This window comes from Halichoeres trimaculatus, unplaced genomic scaffold (assembly GCF_033239565.1).
Source record: "Halichoeres trimaculatus isolate MK-OKI-2021-1 unplaced genomic scaffold, fHalTri1.1 fHalTri1_scaffold_6, whole genome shotgun sequence".
NCBI lineage: Eukaryota > Metazoa > Chordata > Actinopteri > Labriformes > Labridae > Halichoeres > Halichoeres trimaculatus.
In genome coordinates this window covers 6,764,418-6,785,685 of record NW_027437184.1, presented here as the reverse complement: position 1 = coordinate 6,785,685, position 21,268 = coordinate 6,764,418, and the positions used below count along the sequence as shown (strand labels likewise).

The 21,268-nt window shown below is 36.8% G+C and overlaps 1 protein-coding gene across 1 annotated transcript; it reads left to right on the top strand.

The window, feature by feature from the left end:
- Window positions 1-2,739: 2,739 nt before the first annotated feature.
- cunh5orf15 (chromosome unknown C5orf15 homolog) lies at window positions 2,740-14,177 on the top strand. Its single transcript, XM_074671452.1, has 3 exons — window positions 2,740-2,886; window positions 9,364-10,181; window positions 12,495-14,177. Exons 1-3 carry the CDS (start codon window positions 2,766-2,768, stop codon window positions 12,627-12,629), a joined length of 1,074 nt encoding a protein of 357 aa, XP_074527553.1. The 5' UTR covers window positions 2,740-2,765; the 3' UTR covers window positions 12,630-14,177.
- Window positions 14,178-21,268: the final 7,091 nt, after the last annotated feature.

Genomic DNA, 21,268 nt, shown 5'->3' with positions numbered 1-21,268 from the left:
ATCAAACCTTATAGACTTTGTATGAAGCACTGGCACCAAAGTGCTAGCAGAATGAGAAACTTTTCTCATTTTTCAAATTAGTGGTATGGATTGCTCCTCATGAGAAAAAAATCTTATGTGAGAGTTTTAGAAATTGGCTTGAAGGTATTTTGAGTATCTCATAATTATGCCTTAGTACTTCATAATTTTGACCTAACTCAAAATAATGACCACCAGAAATGTCGTAATTATGACTATCTAATAATTTTGCCATTTTTTAATATTTAATGACTTAATATCTTATATTTGTGACTAAGGATCTCATAATGATGATCAGGTGTCTCAATTTGTCTAATTATATCATGGTTACGTCTTAATATCTCATAATTGTAACTTTGGGTTTCATAACTGTGATCTAGTATCTCATAAAACTCTAGAACTAGGTGTCGCATAATTTGTCTCAATACCTCATAACAATGACTTTGTATCTTATAATAAGAGGGTAAGGGCCACTGGGAAAAAAAAAATCAACTTTTTTATTTCTATTTTTTTCTGAGGCAAAAAAACTCTCAATTCTGACTTTTTTTTCTCAAAACCAAAAAAAAGTTTAAAAAAAAAATAAAATTAAAAAAGGCCCTTTTTTCTCCAGTGGCCCTAATCATCTTCCGTATATAATTATCACCAAGTATCTCATTATTATCTCACAATAATGACTAAGTATATAATAACTGTGACGTAGTATCTCATAATTTGCCTTATCATCTTATTATAATGACTTAGTATTTCATAATTATGACATAGTATCTCAAAGTTGTGACTAAATATCTGATTATTTTGACTAAGTCTCTCATAAAAGTAGCTACGTTTTTTTTTTCCCAATATTTATATTAGGAGACAATACAGAGCAGAAAAAAAATACAGAGACAAACGGTAGAGCACAGGATGGAATGAATAGATTGAGCAACACCTGATATCTGTAACAGAAATAGAAACCGATACAGATTCAAAAATATATAAATATCATACAATAGTGTGCTATAAGAGATACAGTTTGCCCCCTGGGATGTTTTTTAATTTAGTGCAAATCAAAAAATAAATTGAATAAAACAAAGTGGACAAATGATAAAAAGAGAGAAGAGAGAGAAAGAAAAAGGGTAAATAAATAAAATAAAATAATGAACATAAAGGAAGAAAGAAGAAGAGAGGGGGAAAAAAGAAAGAAAAAAATGTGGAGTGGAGGGGTCCATTACTCAGTAGGTAAAGCTTGAAGAGAGTGTGAGAAGCTGAGAAAAGGAAGCCACTTCTTACAGAATTTGTCAAAACAGCCTTTTGTTGAATATCTGATCTTCTCGAGTTTAAGAAAAGACATAATGTCTCTGAGCCACTGGGCAACAGAGGGTGCTTTAGTTGACTTCCAGAGAAAAAGAAGATGGCGTCTTGCAAGCAAAGAAGTGAAAGCCAGAATATCTATCCGAGAGGAATTAAATCGGTTGCAGTCTTCTGGGAGGCCAAATATGGTGACATGAGGGGAGACTTTTATTGTTGTTGAGAGAATTTTCGACATGATATTGAAATAATTCTTCCAGAAAGGAGAGAGTAGCGGACAGGAGAAAAACATGTGGGTTAAGTTACAAGGTGAGAGGTGGCATCTGTCACAGCTGTCAGTGATGTTGGTGTAGATTTGTGAAAGTCTAGATTTGGAATAGTGGACTCTGTAGATTACTTTAAACTGTATAAGTGTGAGACGAGCACAGGTTTAGCTAGTGTAATTTTTTTTAAGTGCATTGTCCCACCAATCATTATCAAAGAGTATATACCCAATTCTTTTTCCCAAGCAACCTTGACTTTTGTAAGTGGAGAGCAATCAAAGGAAAGGATTTTATTATAAACCTTAGAGATGAGTGACTTCTGAAATGGGTCTTGGCTTAGAAGCTCCTCCCACTGTTGACCTGATGGTAGTGAAGGAAAAGCTGGAAACAAGGCATTAGTATAGTGTCTAATTTGAAAGTAACGAAATAGATGGGATGATGGGAGATTAAAAGTAGCTACGTTTCACAGAATTTCGATTTCCTCTATGATTACGACTTTGTATCTCAAAAATAAATAAATAAACACACATATACATACATAAACACACATAAACACACATAAACTCATTTGATAGATCGGCTTAATTACTGTATTCATTTGTTTTAGTCTTAGTCCTTTAGTATTTCATTATTTTTCATTAATTGGTTATATGTATAGTTCCTCCTGAGTGTTTTTTATTTTATTTTTTATTTTTTATTCATTTTTTATTATTATTATTTTTTTATTTAATAATCTTTTTTGTTTGTTCGTTTTGTTTTTGTTTTGTTTTGGTTGTTTGTGCTGTTTTCATTACTATTATTACTTGAGACAATTTAATTCGATAAATAATGAGTTTTGACTGATTGAAAAAAATAAAGTATAAAAAAATTAAAAAAAAATAAAAAAATAAATAAAATAAAATAAAATAAAATAGAATAAAAGAAAATCACGAGTTCATGGGTTGGAATTTCTCTTCTCTTTTTTTTTTTTTTTTTTTTTTTTTTTTTAAACGGGACTGGTCAAACACCCACTTTCAGTTTTGTGGTTCAACACCCCCGTACACACACACACACACACACACACACACACGCACACACACACACACACACACACACACACACACACACACACACACACACACACACACACACACACACACACACACACCGTCTTGTGTTCAGTCTAAACCCCGCCTCTCCAGTTACTCACACACCAACATGGCGCCGTGCGGAAAGATGGAGCGATACAGGAGAAATATTTGTGCCCTCTCTCTGCTAATATTCGTCCAGCTTTTCATCAGCCATGGCTTGCCACTGAAAGTAAACGACTCCACTCCAGGTAAACGAATAACTTGAGGTTAAATTCTGTTTTTAAACCAACTAACTGGACTGCTTGTTAGCTATTCAGTGTCAGGTAGCTAGGAGCTAGTCGGCTAAGACGTCATGCTAGTATAACTGGAGAGTCAGGTGAGACAGGCGACAGACAGCTCTGTCAACGTTTTATCTGAAATGATTCCGTCGGTGGATTGTCAGTTGATCAAGTATTGTCAGTAACCTTTTTTTGCACATTGTTTGCCCATTTCTGTCAAAAAAGTTAAATTGAGCGCTCTCACTTCGTCTTGAAATTTGTTTTTAAACCCCTTCAAAGTCTCTTTAACCACATTTGTGGTTAACGGTCATTGCTAGCATTGAGTAAACAACCTACGTTTCGATTAAACCGGAGTTAAGTCTAACATTTAGGCAGAGCCCCTCAGAAAATGTCATTGTAGGTTATTTTAAGGGTCCCTTTCACGATGCCCTGCAGGGTCTCTAAAGCTGTAATGACCTATGTTGGTCAGATAAAGTGACTTGTTCCAGATGCTCTTGTCATATATCTGAGTTGTTAATTCACCCCCTGTCAGTCCACTTCTCCTACTGCTCATTAAAGACAGGCCTTTGAAGTGAACCATCAGGGATGTGGGGCTATAGTTAAGGCAGTGAAAAGGCAGGCTCTATCTCGCCTGAATGGACTCTAACTTTGAGATGGGGTCAGTGGTGTACATTTCTTAACCTATTCTTCTCATGGTGAAGACTATAGGTTAGTCTTTAGGCAGCTCAGATTGCAGCATTGTTGGGTAATGCATTGTTTTTGGCCTATTTTACGCACTGGGAGTGCTTTTAGATCTCAAGAAAGCATTTGACACAGTTAATCATGATATACTAATAAGAAAATTAGAGAAATATGGTATCCGAGGTCATGTTTTGCATTGGTTGAAGAGCTATTTACAAAACCAGTAACAGTTTGTACATATTACTCATATTACATCAAATCTTATGGACATTACTTGTGGGGTCCCTCAAGGATCAGTCTTAGGACCAAAACTATTTATAATGTACATAAATGACATTTGCCATGTGTCCAATGTATAAAAATTTGTGTTATTTGCAGATGACACAAATATTTTTTATTGTGGTGTGGAATTACAGCAGCTTTTGGATGTAATTACAAAGGAAATGAATAATGTTAACAGATGGTTTAAAGCAAATAAGCTGTCTTTAAATCTGAATAAAATGAATTTTAAGTTATTAGGACATTGAAGCAAAAATATTAATGTAAAATTAAATATTCACAATGTCAACATAGAAAGAGTAAATGAAATCAAATTCCTCGGTGTAATTCTTGACCACAAAATCTGCTGGAAGCCACATATTAATAGGGATGGGTACCGAGTTAGGTACTTTTAAAGGTACCGACCGAATTCTGTCAAAAGTACCGAGTACCAATTCACATAAAATCAAAAGGTACCATATTTAGCTACCTAAATGCATCCTTGTGATTGTGAGGGAGTGGAAGAGTAGGAGATTTTCCATGCTGGACATGAACACAGCATTGCAAGGTTAAATATTGAAGAATGAATATGTTAAATTGAAAAAAATATGTATTTTATTTTTCAATAAATTGATATTTTTTTACCACTATAACACAGAAAGTACTGAAAATTGGTACCGTTGAGTGCCGGTACCGATTGACAGGTACCGGGTATAGGTACCGTATCGTTTCAAATGTGAAAGGTACCCATCCACCAACATATTTAATATGTTCAGGGGAAGTTGGCACAGAGCATTGCCGTCCTGGGAAAAACAAGGTAAATTTTCAGCCAGAGAGCACTTAATATTTTATATTGTGCATTAATTTTGCCGTATCTGTCATACTGCCTAGAGGTATGGGAAACACATACAAAAGTAATCTCCAAACACTGATTAAAATGCAGAAAAGAGCCATCAGATTCATCAATAAAGCAGGATTTAGAGACCACACAAACAGATTTTTCCCAGAATTACAAACTCTAAAACTTCAAGATATGATCCAGCTTAAAATAGCACAAATAATATTCAAAGCAAGAAACAATTTACTTCCAGACAACATAAGAAAACTGTTTACAGAAAGAGAAGGAGGTTATAGTTTAAGAGGGGAGCTGAACTTTAAAATACACCATGCTAGAACAACATTAAAAAGTATGTGTTTGTCAATATCAGGGGTTAAATTATGGAACTGTTTAACAGATGAATTAAAGAAAAGTATAACCATAGGCATATTTAAAAGAGTATTTAAAACACAAATTTTAAATAAATATCGGAATGAAGAACAGCAGTTTGACCCAGGGTGTTAATGACAGAGTCAATTAAAAATAAACAAACAAAACATATAAAGAAATTAAGTATTATAAAAAGGAAATGTTGTGCTGTGACTGTGTATGAAAAGTATAAACATGTAAAAGTTAAAATATCACTGTAGGAGGTGTGGATAAAAGGGGTAGGATTAAATAAGTTTAACTTCTTCCTACTCCTTTTCGAGCATGTAGATCTGTAACACGTGCAGGTTGTTGCTGCAGTCTTCGTTTTCTTTTAATTTTAGTATGCATGTGTTTGTTTATGGTGACGACCTATTTTTCGTTTTCTTTGCATGTTCGAAAGAAAATTCATTCATTCATTCATTCATTCATATTTTAAGATGACTAGTCTTGTGTTTCCTGACTGAAAATTTTACTTTCTGCTTGGAGAACTTCAAGTGTTTGCTTGGTGATGGCTCATCGGTATTGTTTGTACATGGCGGACATCCCCTTCCTTTTAAATCCTGTACCTTTGTACCTATGTTTAAATAGAGGGAGGTTAGTGGTGTCCGGATCTTGGTGAACCATGTTTACTTCATATATTTAATTAGGCTCTTGTAAAAATATTAAAATGTCATCTGTGTTTGTGCCCAGTTGGCTGGCATGCTTACGTTTTTTTTTAGATCATGCAGATATCATGGATTTTGTCTCAATGAAAAAGGACTAAAGAGTCATCTTATTAGTTTATTACTTGTTGATAAGACTAAGGGAAATATTAAAAACATAATTATTTTTTCCAGAGTAAAACCTGAGTAGCCTTCATGCTACCACTAAAGCTTACAACTGGCCTCCACAAAGATCTCCTGTTCAGTGATTATTTATGCAGGCCATGGCTTATGAGTATGAATAGTCTCTTTCTTCTCGTGGGGACGACTCGCCTCGTGCCTCAAATCTCTAGCGTTCCCCTCCTGTCCCTGCCTGAGCAACACCTCTTCCTCCTCCCACAGGATGAAATAATGTTGACACTTGTTGGTTAAATGGTGTCATTGATTCAGGGAGGCTGGTGAATGCATGAGACTCAGTCAGGGTGTGCTCAAGGGTAGAGAATGGAAAACATTACATGACTAATAGAGATTGGCATTTTAAGCTCAAGAATAATTTGATACACGCAACTATTTACTCTGTGATTGGTTGACAACCTCCATCACACTCACGGCTCATCAGCAATGAACCCACCAGATGTATTTGTGAGTTTTTCAGTGTGTTTCTTTTGGGCTCTGCCAGCAGGTTTGAAAGGTGAAGTAGAGACAACAGCTCACACGTCACTCCACTGTAAGCGCTGCAGGTGGAGACTGTAAAAGCAAACTCTCAAAGGGACATACATCCTGTTAACAGGTTGTTTATGTGGCAGTGGCGTTAGCTGGCACTAAGACGTGCTGTTGCTAGTTGGCGCCGGTCTTGTTAAATAGATCTGTTTCTGTGACAGCAGTGTGCTGTGTTTGTCTTAGGGATTAGCTCTGACTATACAATATTTAAATAAATGATCTTTTAAATATATTTTTCCAGCTCCTGGTTATGATTTCAGGGTGTCCTTTCATGAATAAATTCATGTTTTTTTTTAACACAAACACAATGTAGCATTATTTAATGGCACTGTTTGCAGCCAGGCTGAGATCTAATTTCTTATCTGAGTTAAAAAATGGCTTTACATTTATAAGACTGGCTGTTGCAATGAAACACTTTAACAAAAACAGGGGAAAAAAACTCAAAATAAAAACAAAACTTAAAAAAAAGGAAAAAAAAAACGACCAAAAATGAAGTTAGGTGCAAACTTTCCAAGAGACACGCCATATCCATTAATTTATCACACTAGCCTGCTACAAATCTTTTAAAGCCATTCAATGGATCTCTAGGTCTGTATGTCTTTAAGGTGGGTGGGAGTTATCAGAGTTATAGGCGAACAGTTAGCAGTGAATGTCGATTATCTCTAAGGATGGGTACCGAATTAGGTAGTTTTTAGGTACCAACTGAATTCTGTCAAAAAGGGTACTGATTCGCGAAAAACCAAAAGGTACCATGTTTAGGTTCCTAAACGCATCCTTGTGACTGTGAGGGAGTCGAAGAGTAGGTTATTTTCCATACTGGACATGAACACAGCATTATAAGGTTTTATATTAAAGAATAAGTATGTTAAATTGAAAAAAAAAATTTTTATTATTGAATGATTTTTTTTTTTACCACAAATTTATATTTATATTATGTCATATTTATATTTATATTTTTTAAACACAAAAAAGTACTGAAAATTGGTACTGTTGAGTACTGATACCATTTGCCAGGTACTGGGCATTGGTACCTTATTGCTTCAAATCTGAAAGATACCCATTCCTATTAGTCTCTGCTGTTTTTATCAATTTCTGGATCTTGTAATTCTTTACTGTATTTCCAGCAACTGACACTAATACTTTGAAGTGGTCACCACTCTTTCTCCTGTAATGTAAAGTGGTTAGCAAACACGCTACAGCCACCGTCTGGCAGTAGTGGAATAAAAATAGGGAATATAATTTTTTTAATGAGATGATATTTGTTAATTTTCAGATAAGTGATAAAAATTTTAAAATTTTGACCCATCCTTTTGTTCATTTAGCACTTTTTTTTGTCAGTCTTTTATTCCTGTTATTGCAACTTTTACACAGCAGGTTAATGTACTTTTGTCCTCACTTCTTTTAAGCCGATGGGAATCAAATTCATGTCTTATCTAACTTGTAACTTTCACTGCCTGAGGGTTCGACGAACATGTGACAAATTTATACCCATCCCTTGTGCTTTTAATGTAATAGGAATGTTGTTTATCCAGTAGTCTAGTACAACGCTGATGCCATCTAAGCTTCAGCCTTAATAATAATAATGAATCATCCAGATGCACGTGCTAATGGTTTGCTAGCTGCTATAGTACACATTTTAGAGTCAAGGCTGACTATAGCTTAAGATATCAGTCTTAAATGACAAACAAACTGAGATCATTTCTGTCGTTAGTGTCTAAACCAAGGGGCAACATCCAGTTTAGAGAAATGAAGTCTATGCGTAAGTGCTAAAAGTCAGTTTATCGAAGATCCGTTTGAGACTTGCTGCAGAAAGACTGGAAGTCACATACACACCCAGCCAAAAAATGTGGCTGCGTCCGGGGGTTGGCTTTATTTCAAAGTATCAGGAACAGATGAGTTACGTGGCATAGTCGACGTCCATGTTTTATTCAGTCTATAGTCTAAATTTTTGATTGACTGAACACAGTCAAACGAAATCCTGTATTCACTGAGAGAGGGTTTCAAAAGAATTTACGTGATGGGCCGGGGAAACAACAAACTAGGGCTACACGATATGACCTAAAACCAATATCTCAATATTTAGAAGTTATATCTTGATACATGTATACATCTTGAAGCACTTATTTCTCCTCAAAATCACCACGAATTCAACCCTTTGATGCATAAAATGGCACCAGTGTAACAATTCAAGCTGACCCTTCAGCTAGATTTTTGAAATTTGATGACACTTGCGAGCAACTTTTTTCCCTCCTCTCCTAATACAAAAACATGCATGTGTAGGAGTTTTCTGGTTGGGTGGGGTAGCGTGCTGCTTGCTGTGACAGAAAGTGAAGGAAGTGAAACTCAAAAGAGAATTACATACTGACATCTTTAAACATTTACGTGATGATTTGCACTCGATGGTCGGGATACAGTCATTTCATACATCTTGAGTGCAACAAATATACCCCCCACCTCTACAATTAACACACATGATCACAAAAATAATGCTTTAAGTCACCAGAAGTTGTAGGATTTGTTATGAAAGCATCTTTCCACATAGTCAAACACATGGTGTGAGTTTCCACTCTGCAGCTCTCCTTTTGCAGAGTTAACACGTCGCCCAGGGGTGTTTTAGACAGTGGTCTTTAAGTGGGAGGACAAGCTCATTTTCTGGTTATAGCTGCTTTAGTGATCACAGTGTGGTTGTAAGGCAAAGAGTGTAAACACCAAGAGTTATGTAGATCATCAGTGTGTTTGTTCAGAGGAGATTTTAGATTTTTAAAGAGCTTCAGATGAAGTAAAACTCACAATTTACACAACTTTACGAGTGAATGTGATTTATTTTATACACTATTTTGACAACCTCATTTTTGTTCCTGTATAAAATGTTGTCCATTTTTATTTCGTTGTACTTTTCAGCTGTGGATGACGGTGACCTGGACCATGGCCCAGTTCAACCTCTACCCTTGTCGACTGCAGCCAAGGAGGATCCAAAGCCTTCAACACCTGAACAGAATCCAGCAACTTCAACAGGTCCCAAAAGCCCTGCAACTTTCATTGGTGACAGTTCCAAAACAACAACAGAGGAGGTCCCTGAAAAAAACAACTCAATGAAGACAACAGCCATTAAATCAGAAACATCTGGAACCAGCCAGGAAGCCAGCCCAAATCCAGTCACAAGTGAATCTAATCAGGAAAAAGTGAAGAGTACCGCTAGCGACGAGGCTCCAACAACAGAGAAGGAAAAAGCTGTCACAGCCAAAGTGGAGGTCACAGTTAAATCTTCAGTTTCTGCTACCACGATAGCTTCAACTCAGGTAGCTCCAACCTCATCCACCAAAACCCCCAAACCTACTGAGCCTGAGATCGTAGAGCTGGGTACAGATTCTGACTTCAGAACCTCAAACACTATAAACCAGCCCACAACGAAGGACAGCGATTCAGACCTGATGGAAACCACTGACGATGGAGCACCCATCATTGGGGATAATTACAGAGATGATGTAGAGGATGATGATGATGATGAGGATGACACCTACCAAGACGGCTATGAAGACAAGGAGGTGCCTGTGAACAGGATGCAGTCACCTGTGGGATTGAACCAGATCGTGGTGACAAACTACAAGGAAACTGACAGCTACAGCTCAGAGGATCAGGACTCTCACTTCTTCTTCCACCTGGTCATCCTGGCTTTCCTGGTGGCCATCGTTTACATCACCTATCACAACAAGAGGAAGGTGAGTACTGTGCAGACTCTGAGGATGATGGTGCACAAATCTTGTTAGCTACAGCTGTTGTGTTCAGAAAGTTATCTTTTGCTCAACATTGCTTCTAGGGATGCATGATATTGTCTGCCTTTATTATCTGCTTAAAAAAAAAATTGGACACCAACAAACCAAATTCTGCTAATAAAAATAATGGGCTAAAGCTGCCGATATTTCTTGCCATTATTGTGGTTTTGTTGAACACTTTAGATTGAGCAGTCCCATATTTAGCTATTGTTTTAAATTAAACTTACAGTGATACTCCAGTGATACTCTCGTCCTCGCTCTCTTAATCACTTGTATTTACGTTGTTATTGCATAATTCATCCTGGCAGACTACCTGCGTTTGTTTATATCTGGCACGCCGCGCACGTGGACTGATACACTAAGCGGTGAGGGCCTCGTAGCCAGCTGTGGCGCTGCAGCAGAGGTAGCGCCGTTTTTTGGCACGATGAGAACTAGAGCCTTATTTAGCTGTGTTTTTGTATGAAAGTAACGCGCTGAAAATTCTCTAAATAAAGCGTGAATGCAGACCGATATCAGATTTTTTCAGTGGGAGTCCGTTCATTTTATGTTTTTGGTTTTTATCGACTTTCATGCCCCATGCTACCTGACCTTTTGGAGCAATAAAACAACCCAAATGTCAGACTTAAAAGCTGAAAGATCTGGCTTTATGCTGCTCCTGCTACTTTGGCTGCCATTTTTTTGTTGTTTGGTCTCTTGTGGCCCTCGTCCACACAACGGGAATAACACGCACACTCCCCCCATTTACCTGGAGATGAATCGATTCAGAGGATTCGCTGAATGGATATTGAATTGGGCAAGTCAATATTTCAATGCATCGATTCATCGGTATTTTACCCACCCCAAGTATTGAAATTGGCTCCGAGTCACAAACTAGTGTCAAAACTCCATTAACTATTGAAAAGAGAGGACATTTATCTGATGGAGCTCTCACTCTCAAGCTCACACTGCACCGGTAACACTCAGCGGGGAGGAGGAGGGGCGGAGTGCACATGAGCGAAGTGGAAGTAGTGCATGTAGAGAAACTAAACTAAACAAGTTGTCATGGAGAGCTGGGAGAGAGTCAGGCAGGATCATACAGAGAGCAAAGCAAGCCCCAATAAATACATAAACATTAGAAAACAAGCCCAAAGTCACTAATGAGCAGTCTGTCCAACACTGCGTACAACAACTTAATTCCCCTGTTTCCCGCTTCATTCATTTTCAGATTTTTTTTTTTTTTTTTGTATAGTACTTATATATTTTTTTATGTCATCATGAATGAAATAAAGATAAACAAACAAACAAACATGACACAGGGCTGACCAATCAGAGGACAGAACCTAACTCTGGAAAAATGCAATGAAAATGAAACACGCAGGTTGAATTATGAAGGTCTGCACCTTTTAAAGGCCAAATTAGGTTTAAACACAAAATAACCGTGATTAATCGACTAATCGAAAAAATAATCGATTGATTAGTCGACTTTAAAAATAATTGTTAGTTGCAGCCCTATTGGACTGTAAGAGTAAACAGACTGGCCTTTTTATTTTTTTTAGTTTAATTCTATATTTTGCATTTTGCTGTGCAAAACAGTGTTGTTTAATATACTCTGTTATGAGAGATCGTTTTGGCATTTATTTGGGATACATTATGGTTTTGAAATAATTGAACAACAGAAAAATAATCGTTAGACTAATGGTCCAATTAATCTTTAGATCAGTCGACTAATTGATAAAATAATCGCCCGATTAATCGTTTTAAAAATAATTGTTTACCCCCAGCCCTATCTACAAGGTGTATTAACTTTTTAAAGTTTGACCACAGCCCATCTGGAATGGTTGGGGAGATTGAGTTTTTGACCTATACTGCAGCTAGCCACCAGGGGGAGCAGTTTTTGTGACAAACAAGGTGTCGTCCATTTTTTTTTTACAGTCTATGGATGAAACCCACTTTCTCAGCTCTGCCGCTTGTACCAAAAATCCATGTTCCTCACAAAAGTGGCAAAAAAAAGCCTGATCATTATTCTGAGGACAACGCATGGTGTCATTTTTTTTCTTTTCTGGAGTAAAAGTTCTTCCTGTCCAATCTCCAGAGGAAGAATTGAAGTTATAAATTATCCTGGCCGTATGTTAATCGAGGTTTTACAGCTGAAGTAAAGATTCCAATTATGCCGTCTTTTCATCTTTTCCACAGGAAGTAATTTCACTTGATCAGCACTTGTACATCTATTAGATTTAATTTGATTCCCATCTCCCTTTTCTTCTCTTTCTTCTCTCTCAGATCTTCCTCTTGGCTCAGAGTCGGCGCTGGAAAGACGGTCTTTGTTCCCGAAACACGGTAGAGTATCACCGCCTGGACCAGAATGTCAACGAAGCCATGCCGTCTCTCAAGATGACCCGAGACTACATCTATTGATTCTGAAGATCAGTACGTCCGGACCTGAGCCGAGCCAGCTGGCCCTTCTGGCCGCCTGGTCATGATGTAGAGATGCTGTGCTTGAAGCTTGATTGATGCTTTCTTTTGCTCTTTGGTAAACTTTAGAGCAGGGGATGAATTCTTTCTCCACGATCTTTTCACTTTCTGCACAGAGAGATTTTTAATCTTTATATGTTACTCTTATTTGTCATATTATTGTTAATATATGTGTCAATTCTTCGTTTCTTAATCAGATTCTTGAATTTATGACTTCACCTCCACTGGAGGTCTTGTATGTTTCTTTATTTTGACAGTTTCGGCCTTAAGTTGTGTTTTCTGTTACACTCTAAGAGAAAGATTAACATTTATATAAATTAGATGGTGCACTAATGCTTAGTTAAAACTGATCCTTTAACCTGAGATCTAAGGTTGATTTCTCTCTCAGCAGTCTGACAAAGACATGATTCACTACACAAGACATTTGTGGTGTTATAAATATGTGACTTTAAAAAAAGATATGAGCTCACACATAAGTATAGTTCTCTTAAAGCTATGGGGATTGTAATCTTCAAACAAGGAAGTACTAAATACTGTTTAAGTGAAGGTTTGGGGAATATTTTTTAAGTATTTAAAGGTAAAATATTTTATTTTATGTCACAAAAAAAACATGATTGCAATCTCCTTTCCTCTGCAGTTTGAAAAAATGATTCAGAGGTTTTATGCTTCAGTGTCACTAATCTAAAGGATGCAAAATCATTGTTTGGAAATGAAGCTGCACATAAAGCATGAAGCAGGCTGATGACACTTCAGTGAGGGCTCTATTTGTGTGCTTAAGCTATTTTAATAAACACTGATAGTTTACATTGTTCAGGTTGGAAATTAACTAATCTATGGGAGAGGTTTTATCGTCTGCCTTTATTTTCTTGTTACTTTTTTCTGACTTGTCTGGTACTTTTCTTCTGAGACTTTTTCTGCCCAGATTTTGCTATGCAGAAATCTCGGGGCTGGCCCTCTTTGTTTTATGACTTCGGTGAAGTCTCTATCAATCATTTATGGTCTTCAATGTGGCAAAATGTAACGACTGTTTCCCCTCATGTACGCGTATAATTTTTGAGTTATACCCAGCTTATGTCGAGGTCGGTGAGGTGGACAACATGCAACGAGAAACAAAAGCCGACCACGTTTTTGATTCAATTCTTCTCACTCATGGCTCGTGAGTATCCATCAGAGCCACATGATGATTTTGTTTACCATCTGCTGCCGTCGAATGCCTTCAGTTGAGATGCCATAACTGCCACATTGATCCACACACGTGTCATCAATCTCTTGTCGCCTTTAGTTCTCAGCTGTCTTGTTAGTGTACGATACACACAGGGGGAAGATGGATAATGCGATTTGCACTGTGCTGTTCTGTTCAGTTATACGAGCTAGAATAATAGAGGAGGAGATGTTCTGTGTAGACGTGATGGATCAACACTGCTCTTGCAATCAACAGTAGAAACTGTACAATCTCTTTTTTTGTCAATAAAGCACAAATTGTGTACAGAACCCTCTGTGTCTTTCAGGTTTGTGATTCATGCTTTTCATTTGGCCTGGCGAGGTGATGAATCTGAGGTACTCCTGCTCTGACAGGCTTTGCAGAAAGTGTTTATGTCAAAGACTTTTTATTAAATCCCTCTGCAGGAATGATCCTGCAAAAACGGGTTTCCACCTCTTACTTGGTGTCACTTTGGTGAGATTCAAACTGTCTTTGTGACAGCTGCAAGCTGAGCTCAAATTCTGCCAAAAGTTTTAAGGTGTAGGGATTTAAAACAGGCTGAAAGACTTGATTTTCTTCATCTGATCTCCTTCCCCAACTTCTGATTTCACAGTCACATCTGACTCAAGGTGACATGCTGAATCATGTATTTTCACAAGTTTGCTGTAGCCCCTGATGTTCAGAAGCAGAATGCAGTCACCATACGTTACCACAGGGAGGCAGTGTAGACACATAAATAACTGGGGTTTAGTGAACAGTGCATACAAAAGTAAAATAGTCATTCTGCAGCACTGCCTCTCCTCTCAGTAAGACACAAGTAACGTGGCAGCTTTATAAAGAAGAATTTGAACATTTTTCTAATAATATTCTGCTTGCCTCAGTCAGGTCTCTCCTGAAAAAGGGGTTTTTAATCTCAATGGGGCCAACCTGGTTAAACAAAGGTTAATTTATTGATTGATTGGTTGATTGATTGATTTATTTAAGGTGGACAAATAAATCCCTACACCTTTAATATGTGCCATAATTATCGATAATCTCAGAAACATCCAAAAAGAAGTAAAACTAACCTCTGGGTTCCTTTGGTTTGTAGTCTTTCCTGACTCATCCTGCTGAGACATACGGTAGAGGATCGGGGTAATTGGGAAAAAACATAAAAATAAAAATAAAAAAACATCTTTTTTTTAATTATGTTTTTTTTTTCTGAGAAAAAAAACTGAGATTAATAGTGTAGAATAGAAAAAAAATAATTTAAGCCTGAGGTGAAATTCAGGAATAAAAAATCATAATAAAAATAAAAATAATAATAAATTATTTTGACTGGTAAATGAAATAAATAAAATAATAATGAGAATAATTATACTAATACATCAATAAATAAAATGTTAATAAAAAAATGATTTTTTAAAATTATTCCTGTTAATACTGCTGAGAACGTACGGAAAGGGATCAGGGCAATTGGGGGAAAAAAAAAAAAGTTTTTTTTTCTTACTATTTTTTTTCTGAGAAAAAAATAATTCTGAGATTAATAGAATAGATAATACTTAATTTTCCCCTGAGGGGAAATTCAGTAATAAAACAAATAATAATGATAATAATAATAATAATAATAATAATAATAATAATAATAATAATAATAATAATAATAATAATAATAATAATAATAAAAAATAGAAATTTAAAAAAGTGAAAAATAAAAATAATCAAAAAACAACAACAATAATATTAATGATAATATTCACAGTAATAATTTAAACAATAATAATAATAATAATAATAGTCATAATAATAATAATAATAATAATAATAATAATAATAATAATAATAATAATAATAATAATAATAATAATAAAACAAGTTAATAAAAAAGTTTTAAAAAAGTTGTATTTTTTCAGTGGCCATAATCATCTTCTGTAGAGATGGATTTAAAAGACGGGGGAAAAAAGTCAAGATATATTTTGGCTTGTCTGTTTCAGAGTGACAGGAAGGATGCTGCAGAGAGAAACAAACAAACCAATGCATGGACATGAATATCTTTGACCATCTGCAGATGAATAAATCCTCATGTACTGCAGACCACAGACAAAACAAAACTTACTGCCTGGTCAGAAACCAACAAATCCTCCTCTGATCATGCAACTGTGCAGCTCATTCAATGTGAAAACAAAAATCTGAAACATTATGAACCATTAACTGCAGGATTTGTGTCCGTACATTAACAACTCATTTGATTGATTGCCTTTACCAGCACGTGCACATGTACACTGTCAGATTACAGAGTGTCTGGGCAGTGTTCAACACAGTGTTCTTCAAACCTAATATGTGCATAATTAATCATCACATCTGCAGAGATGTGCGTCAGTGTGATGCAGATACATTTTCCAAGAACCTTATGAAAGCCAGATCTGACGGTGTGGTGGTGTCAAAAAACTTCCCTAGTATTAAAAGTTTCATATCAGATATTTGAAAAGTGAAAGACTGACAATATTTTCCACATTCTCACTGCAGCATTAAATTTCATCACTGCATTTCTGCAGAGCCTGGGAAAATCTTCTGAACTCTAACGACTGAAAAATGTCCAATTATGAATGTTTCTCAAAGAAAGAATAAATGTGAAGAAACTTTTTTTTTTTGTAGAAAGACTAAATTTTCACAACAAAATCCTTTTCTTTGTCAGTGAATCTGCACAAAAGCAGACAACAGTTTAGAGGCTGAAGCCTTCAAATCCTTTAATTCATTAGTAAGATAGTGATCGAGGACAGATCTGGATTTAAGCCAAAGTGTGTGTTTGAATGGCAGCTCTTGAATCTGTTTCTCCCTCTTTGTGTCCCATCATACTATCCTCTTTTAGTCACTTAACTCCTCCCTTCCTATTCATGACAGCTGAGCTGCAAGTAAGCGCCTCTTCAAGGTGCCAAAAATTTAGTAATCTGAATGAAAAAGCAGGAGGAGATGGCTGCTTGGTGCATGTCAGCAGGAGATAAGATAACTAGGCTATTTGCACAAAGTTATGCCAGGAGGATCTGTCTGAGAGACAGCAGCAAATGAAACCTACCAGCCGGGAAATTCACAACTACTTTTGATCAGCCATGGGTGAAAATCTTGACAATTGTTATCCAGGAGCTTTTGAGGAGGATTTTATAACTTTTATTGAAGATCTCTCAGAAGAACTGCTCCAGGCATCTTTGCTCCCAGCTGAAATATTTTTTAATCTGAAAATGTTATTTTTTATTTGTTGTATTTTTTAAAAAGTTGGGTCCTGTACAAACCATCCTGCCAGAACCACAATCCCTCTGAAAGTCCAGGCTTGAATACACTTTAACTTAACCAACCCAAAGCCCATGAAGCCACAAAGCCAGGAGTCACAGCAGGAATCCATCCATCCAACATTTTTTCTTTCCCCCAGTATAAAACCATCCATCAAGGACGAGTCTAAAGGGATATTGATTGATTTAAGGCGTCAGGAATAACTTGCTGGATTTGCTTTCTCCTCTTTTAAAAAACCCGTTCCTGCAGGAATCAATTTTTCACACATTTGTCAATTTATTGAGTGTCAGGAGACCTGGAGGTGTTGCAGATGAAACATTTGGGTTAAGGCCAGAGCTCATCAAAGCACGCTGTAGTGATCAGATCATGAGGTTTAGTCCATTAACTTCCTCCTCAACAGTAGAGGTCAAGGTTGTTTTTACACAGGAGTGACAACCAAGCACAAAACACCAACTCTGAGCATTTTTAGATAACTTTTAAGGTGAAAATTGATCTCCAGAAACGACAATTACAAGTTCTAGGGGGTGTACTAGGTCCTTCAACACCTGCAGGATGATTCTGTGGATGATCTTAGTCTTTGGTGGCTGTGGCGTGCCACAATAGACTCAACAAACTCATCTGCAAGGTCAGAGACATCATCCAGGCGGAGCTCGACTCTGATGGTAGTGTCAAGGAAGAGGATGCTGTCAGAGCTGCAAAGCATCTTGGATAATCTCAAATGGTCGGACACAGTAGCACATTCGGTGCAAGACTGATTCCCCCATGATGCACCACAGAACGACACGGGATGTCATCCCTGCTCGTCACCATCAGACTTTAAACTCAGACACTGGATTATTAACCTGGACACACATACTTTACCTGAACATATTGATCCAACCCTTTAGGCCCTGACCTCTGTTTGGGTCTCTGCTAAAGGGGCAACATACCCAAATTGAAGAGGGGATATCTGCATCTACAGGGTTTATTTGAGACTTTGTGGTGCCATAGTTAAAGGAACATTTGGTATTTATGTCACTGGCTCAGAGTAATGACACAAAAAATGATGCTTTTTGTTGAGGAGCAATCTCAAAGCCCCACAATTAGGGTTTAAAGGGTTAACTCAGGGCTGTGCGATCCTGTCTGCAAATTGGTCAATACATTGAGAAATATCTGTTTCAGAGTGCCATAGGGGTCAAAAACATAGCATCTTGTCTTAAAATATAGATAGTTTCTATTCTATTTATTTTATTTTATTTTTTATATGTTTTGGTTTTATTACCTGATTTCTATTTTCATTTTCAAAGGCTGTAATTGTGACGAGCACCAAAAACACTAAATTTCCTCCTGGGATTAATAAAGTAAACCTGATTCTGATTAAAGTTAAAGCCTGTTCAGTGTTCCCTGCAACTTTAACAAACTATAGTATTAGTGGTCAGCCATTTCTAGCCAGCATTAAGATTTATTAGTGAATGATTAAATGCTTCTATTAGCAACTGTTAGACCTTAGTTTACAGGTCAAGGAAATATTTAGTGAGTTGTTTGCTGATAGTTAAAAAAACTGAACTGTTGAAGTTTTACATTCATTAATCCATAACAGTCCTTTTATTTAAATTAAATATTTATTTAAAAAGTACAGTCAATGTAACATATTTCAGAAAAAAAATAAATATTTACACTTAGTTTGGACAACAGTTTATGGAAGAGGATTAGGGCCACTGAGAAAAAAAGAAAAGTCAATTTTTTTTTTATTTTAGTACTATTTTTTCTCAGAAGAAAGTCAGAACTCTAAGAAAATTCTGAGATTGAAGTCAGATTCATAAGATTATAACTCAGTGCTAAAATTAGCATTGTTCTGCTTCTTAGCTAAAGTTTAATCTGCTGCTGAGCATGTTTAGCTCAGTAGGTGGAGCAGTTTACGCTCTCCACAGATGTTTGGTTCTCTTGATTTGTCTGATCTAATAACTGCTAAAACAGTTTGAATATCATTTCTTAAAGACAAAAACTAACTCTTTATATTCTCCATTGCAACTTGTACAAAAAATTTCAAAAACTTTATTTTTTTAACCTCTTAAGCCCTGGGCTTTTTTCTGGTGTGCAATTTTTAATTCACCTTGCTCTTTGGGATAAGTAAGACCTAATAAGTGTAATAACTAAACTTGGTCATTTTACAGAAAGTTTGATTATTTGTGTTATGAGTTCTCTATTAGTTGTTTGTTATCAGTGTTATTGTTCTTAAGTACAATGTTTTTTTCTCTAAAAGGGTTGTAATGATGTGATTTCACAAAAAAAAAAGATGTGGGGCAGTGTCCCTAAATGTGGCTAATAGCTCACAGTTTTAAAAAATGAAGGATCATAGGTTTGAGAGGCAGAAATGCAGTGTCCACATATGTGGACGCTGGGTCTTAAGAGGATAAAGTTTTTTTTTGAGACTTTTTATGCCTTTAATTGGCTGGAGGAGGAAATCAGATAAAGTAGGAAACAGGGAGAGAGTGAGGAATGACATGCAGGAAAGAGGCCACAGGCTGGATTCGAACCCGGTCACCCACATGGAGTGCAACCCAGACCACCAGGCCATCAGTGCTCCAGCTTTCAGAAACTTTCTGACTGTGAGAAAAAGCTTAAAGTGGATTAAAGCTTATGTTAGCTTTTTTAGCCTTTTACTAACATATAAACAGAATTGCTACTGCGACACAGGCAGATTCACCTCAGTACCATGATACGAGACTCTGCAGATGGTGTTCTGAAGGATTGATGAAATAAGTCAAAGTAGGTCTTTGAAAAACAGAGGTGTTGTTTTACTTTTACAGGCTGCTTTGGTGCCAGAATGGTGATACTGATACTCACTCATTCACTAACTGAGCAGACCACTTCTCTGCACCTGTAGTAACTGAGATATTAAAGACAGCCTGTACTCAGTCAGATTCTTCTGTAAAACATAATGCTGTCCGTGCCACTGCGCTGAAGTATCCTACATGTTAAATATTGTTTTGTAAGAGAGGATTGAGAGAGGACGGCCAAAGAATACGACGGAGCAATTTAGTCAGTTCAGCACCTGGACATCTATAAAACAGTTTATTGTCTCTGCTCTTGTGCCAGATATTGTGCTGTCACTGCAACACCTAATGCAACTTTTTAAAGAACTTTTATGGTCGGACAGGAGGAACTGTAATGATGTTGTTTATGGGGACTGAGGGAAATGATTTTTAGGAACGGAGAGTAAATGAGTGTGTGTCACTGCTCATCAGCTCTCGTCGAGATGCCCTTGACCCTGAGGTGATCCCATTTCGCACGACGGCGGAGTATTGTGTGGGGAAAGTGTTCAGTTTAATCACGTGTGTGTGTGCGTGTGTAGTTTTCTGGGTCAAAAATCTTTCTTTTTTCTTTCTTCTTTCTTTTTCCTTTCTTGTCCTCTTCTTTTTTTTCTGGTTTTTACTTATAGCTGCACAAGCTTTATTTATTTTTCCAAGCAGAGAGGATTAAAAAGTGACTGTTTGGCGTTGAAATCCTAAAAAAGAATAAGTGGAAGAAAGGTAAACAACTGATGTAATCTGCTAACTCCTCACTAGATGGCACCAAATCTTGCATATGAATCAATTTAAGCAGAATGCAAAAGCTGATGAGCTAGAGGTGTAGTCAAATTATTTAAATACTGAACATGTTTGCAAAAGTTTATCCACAGTTATGATGAATAAATCCTGCACCTGTACCTGAAAGTTTGATATTGTCTGTAACAGCAGAGTGTATCTCTGTTAAAGTCTTACAGGTGACTTCAGAGTTACATTGCTGCAACAAGATTGAAGGCTTTCCACTACACTACCCATAATCCTCTCTAAAAGGCAGGATATAAAGAGGAAAATCCAGGAGTCTGAGTTCTTTTGGTGGGACAGGTGGTGTGAACACAGGGCAGTCTTCTGAGGGGATTTGATGCCTCAGACCTCTGCAAAGGCAAAGCAACAACCTCTTCCTGTATTCATGAAGTGCTTAAATACTGTTCCAGTTTACTTTACACTTGATTTCCTGTCTGTGTGGGTCCAGGATCTCTCAGGAACTACCTCACATTACACCCACAGTCCAGGCTTTGTGTTTTCTCCTTTCACTTTTATCTCTCTGAGCTTTTTTTTCCCTCTGTGTGTGT

Bases quoted from the DNA above. Each gene is read 5' to 3' on its own strand.
- cunh5orf15 (XM_074671452.1), top strand. From the start codon at position 2,766: ATGGCGCCGTGCGGAAAGATGGAGCGATACAGGAGAAATATTTGTGCC. The intron at 2,887-9,363 runs GTAAACGAATAA...TGTACTTTTCAG, and splicing joins AGTAAACGACTCCACTCCAG to CTGTGGATGACGGTGACCTG. The intron at 10,182-12,494 runs GTGAGTACTGTG...CTTCTCTCTCAG, and splicing joins CCTATCACAACAAGAGGAAG to ATCTTCCTCTTGGCTCAGAG.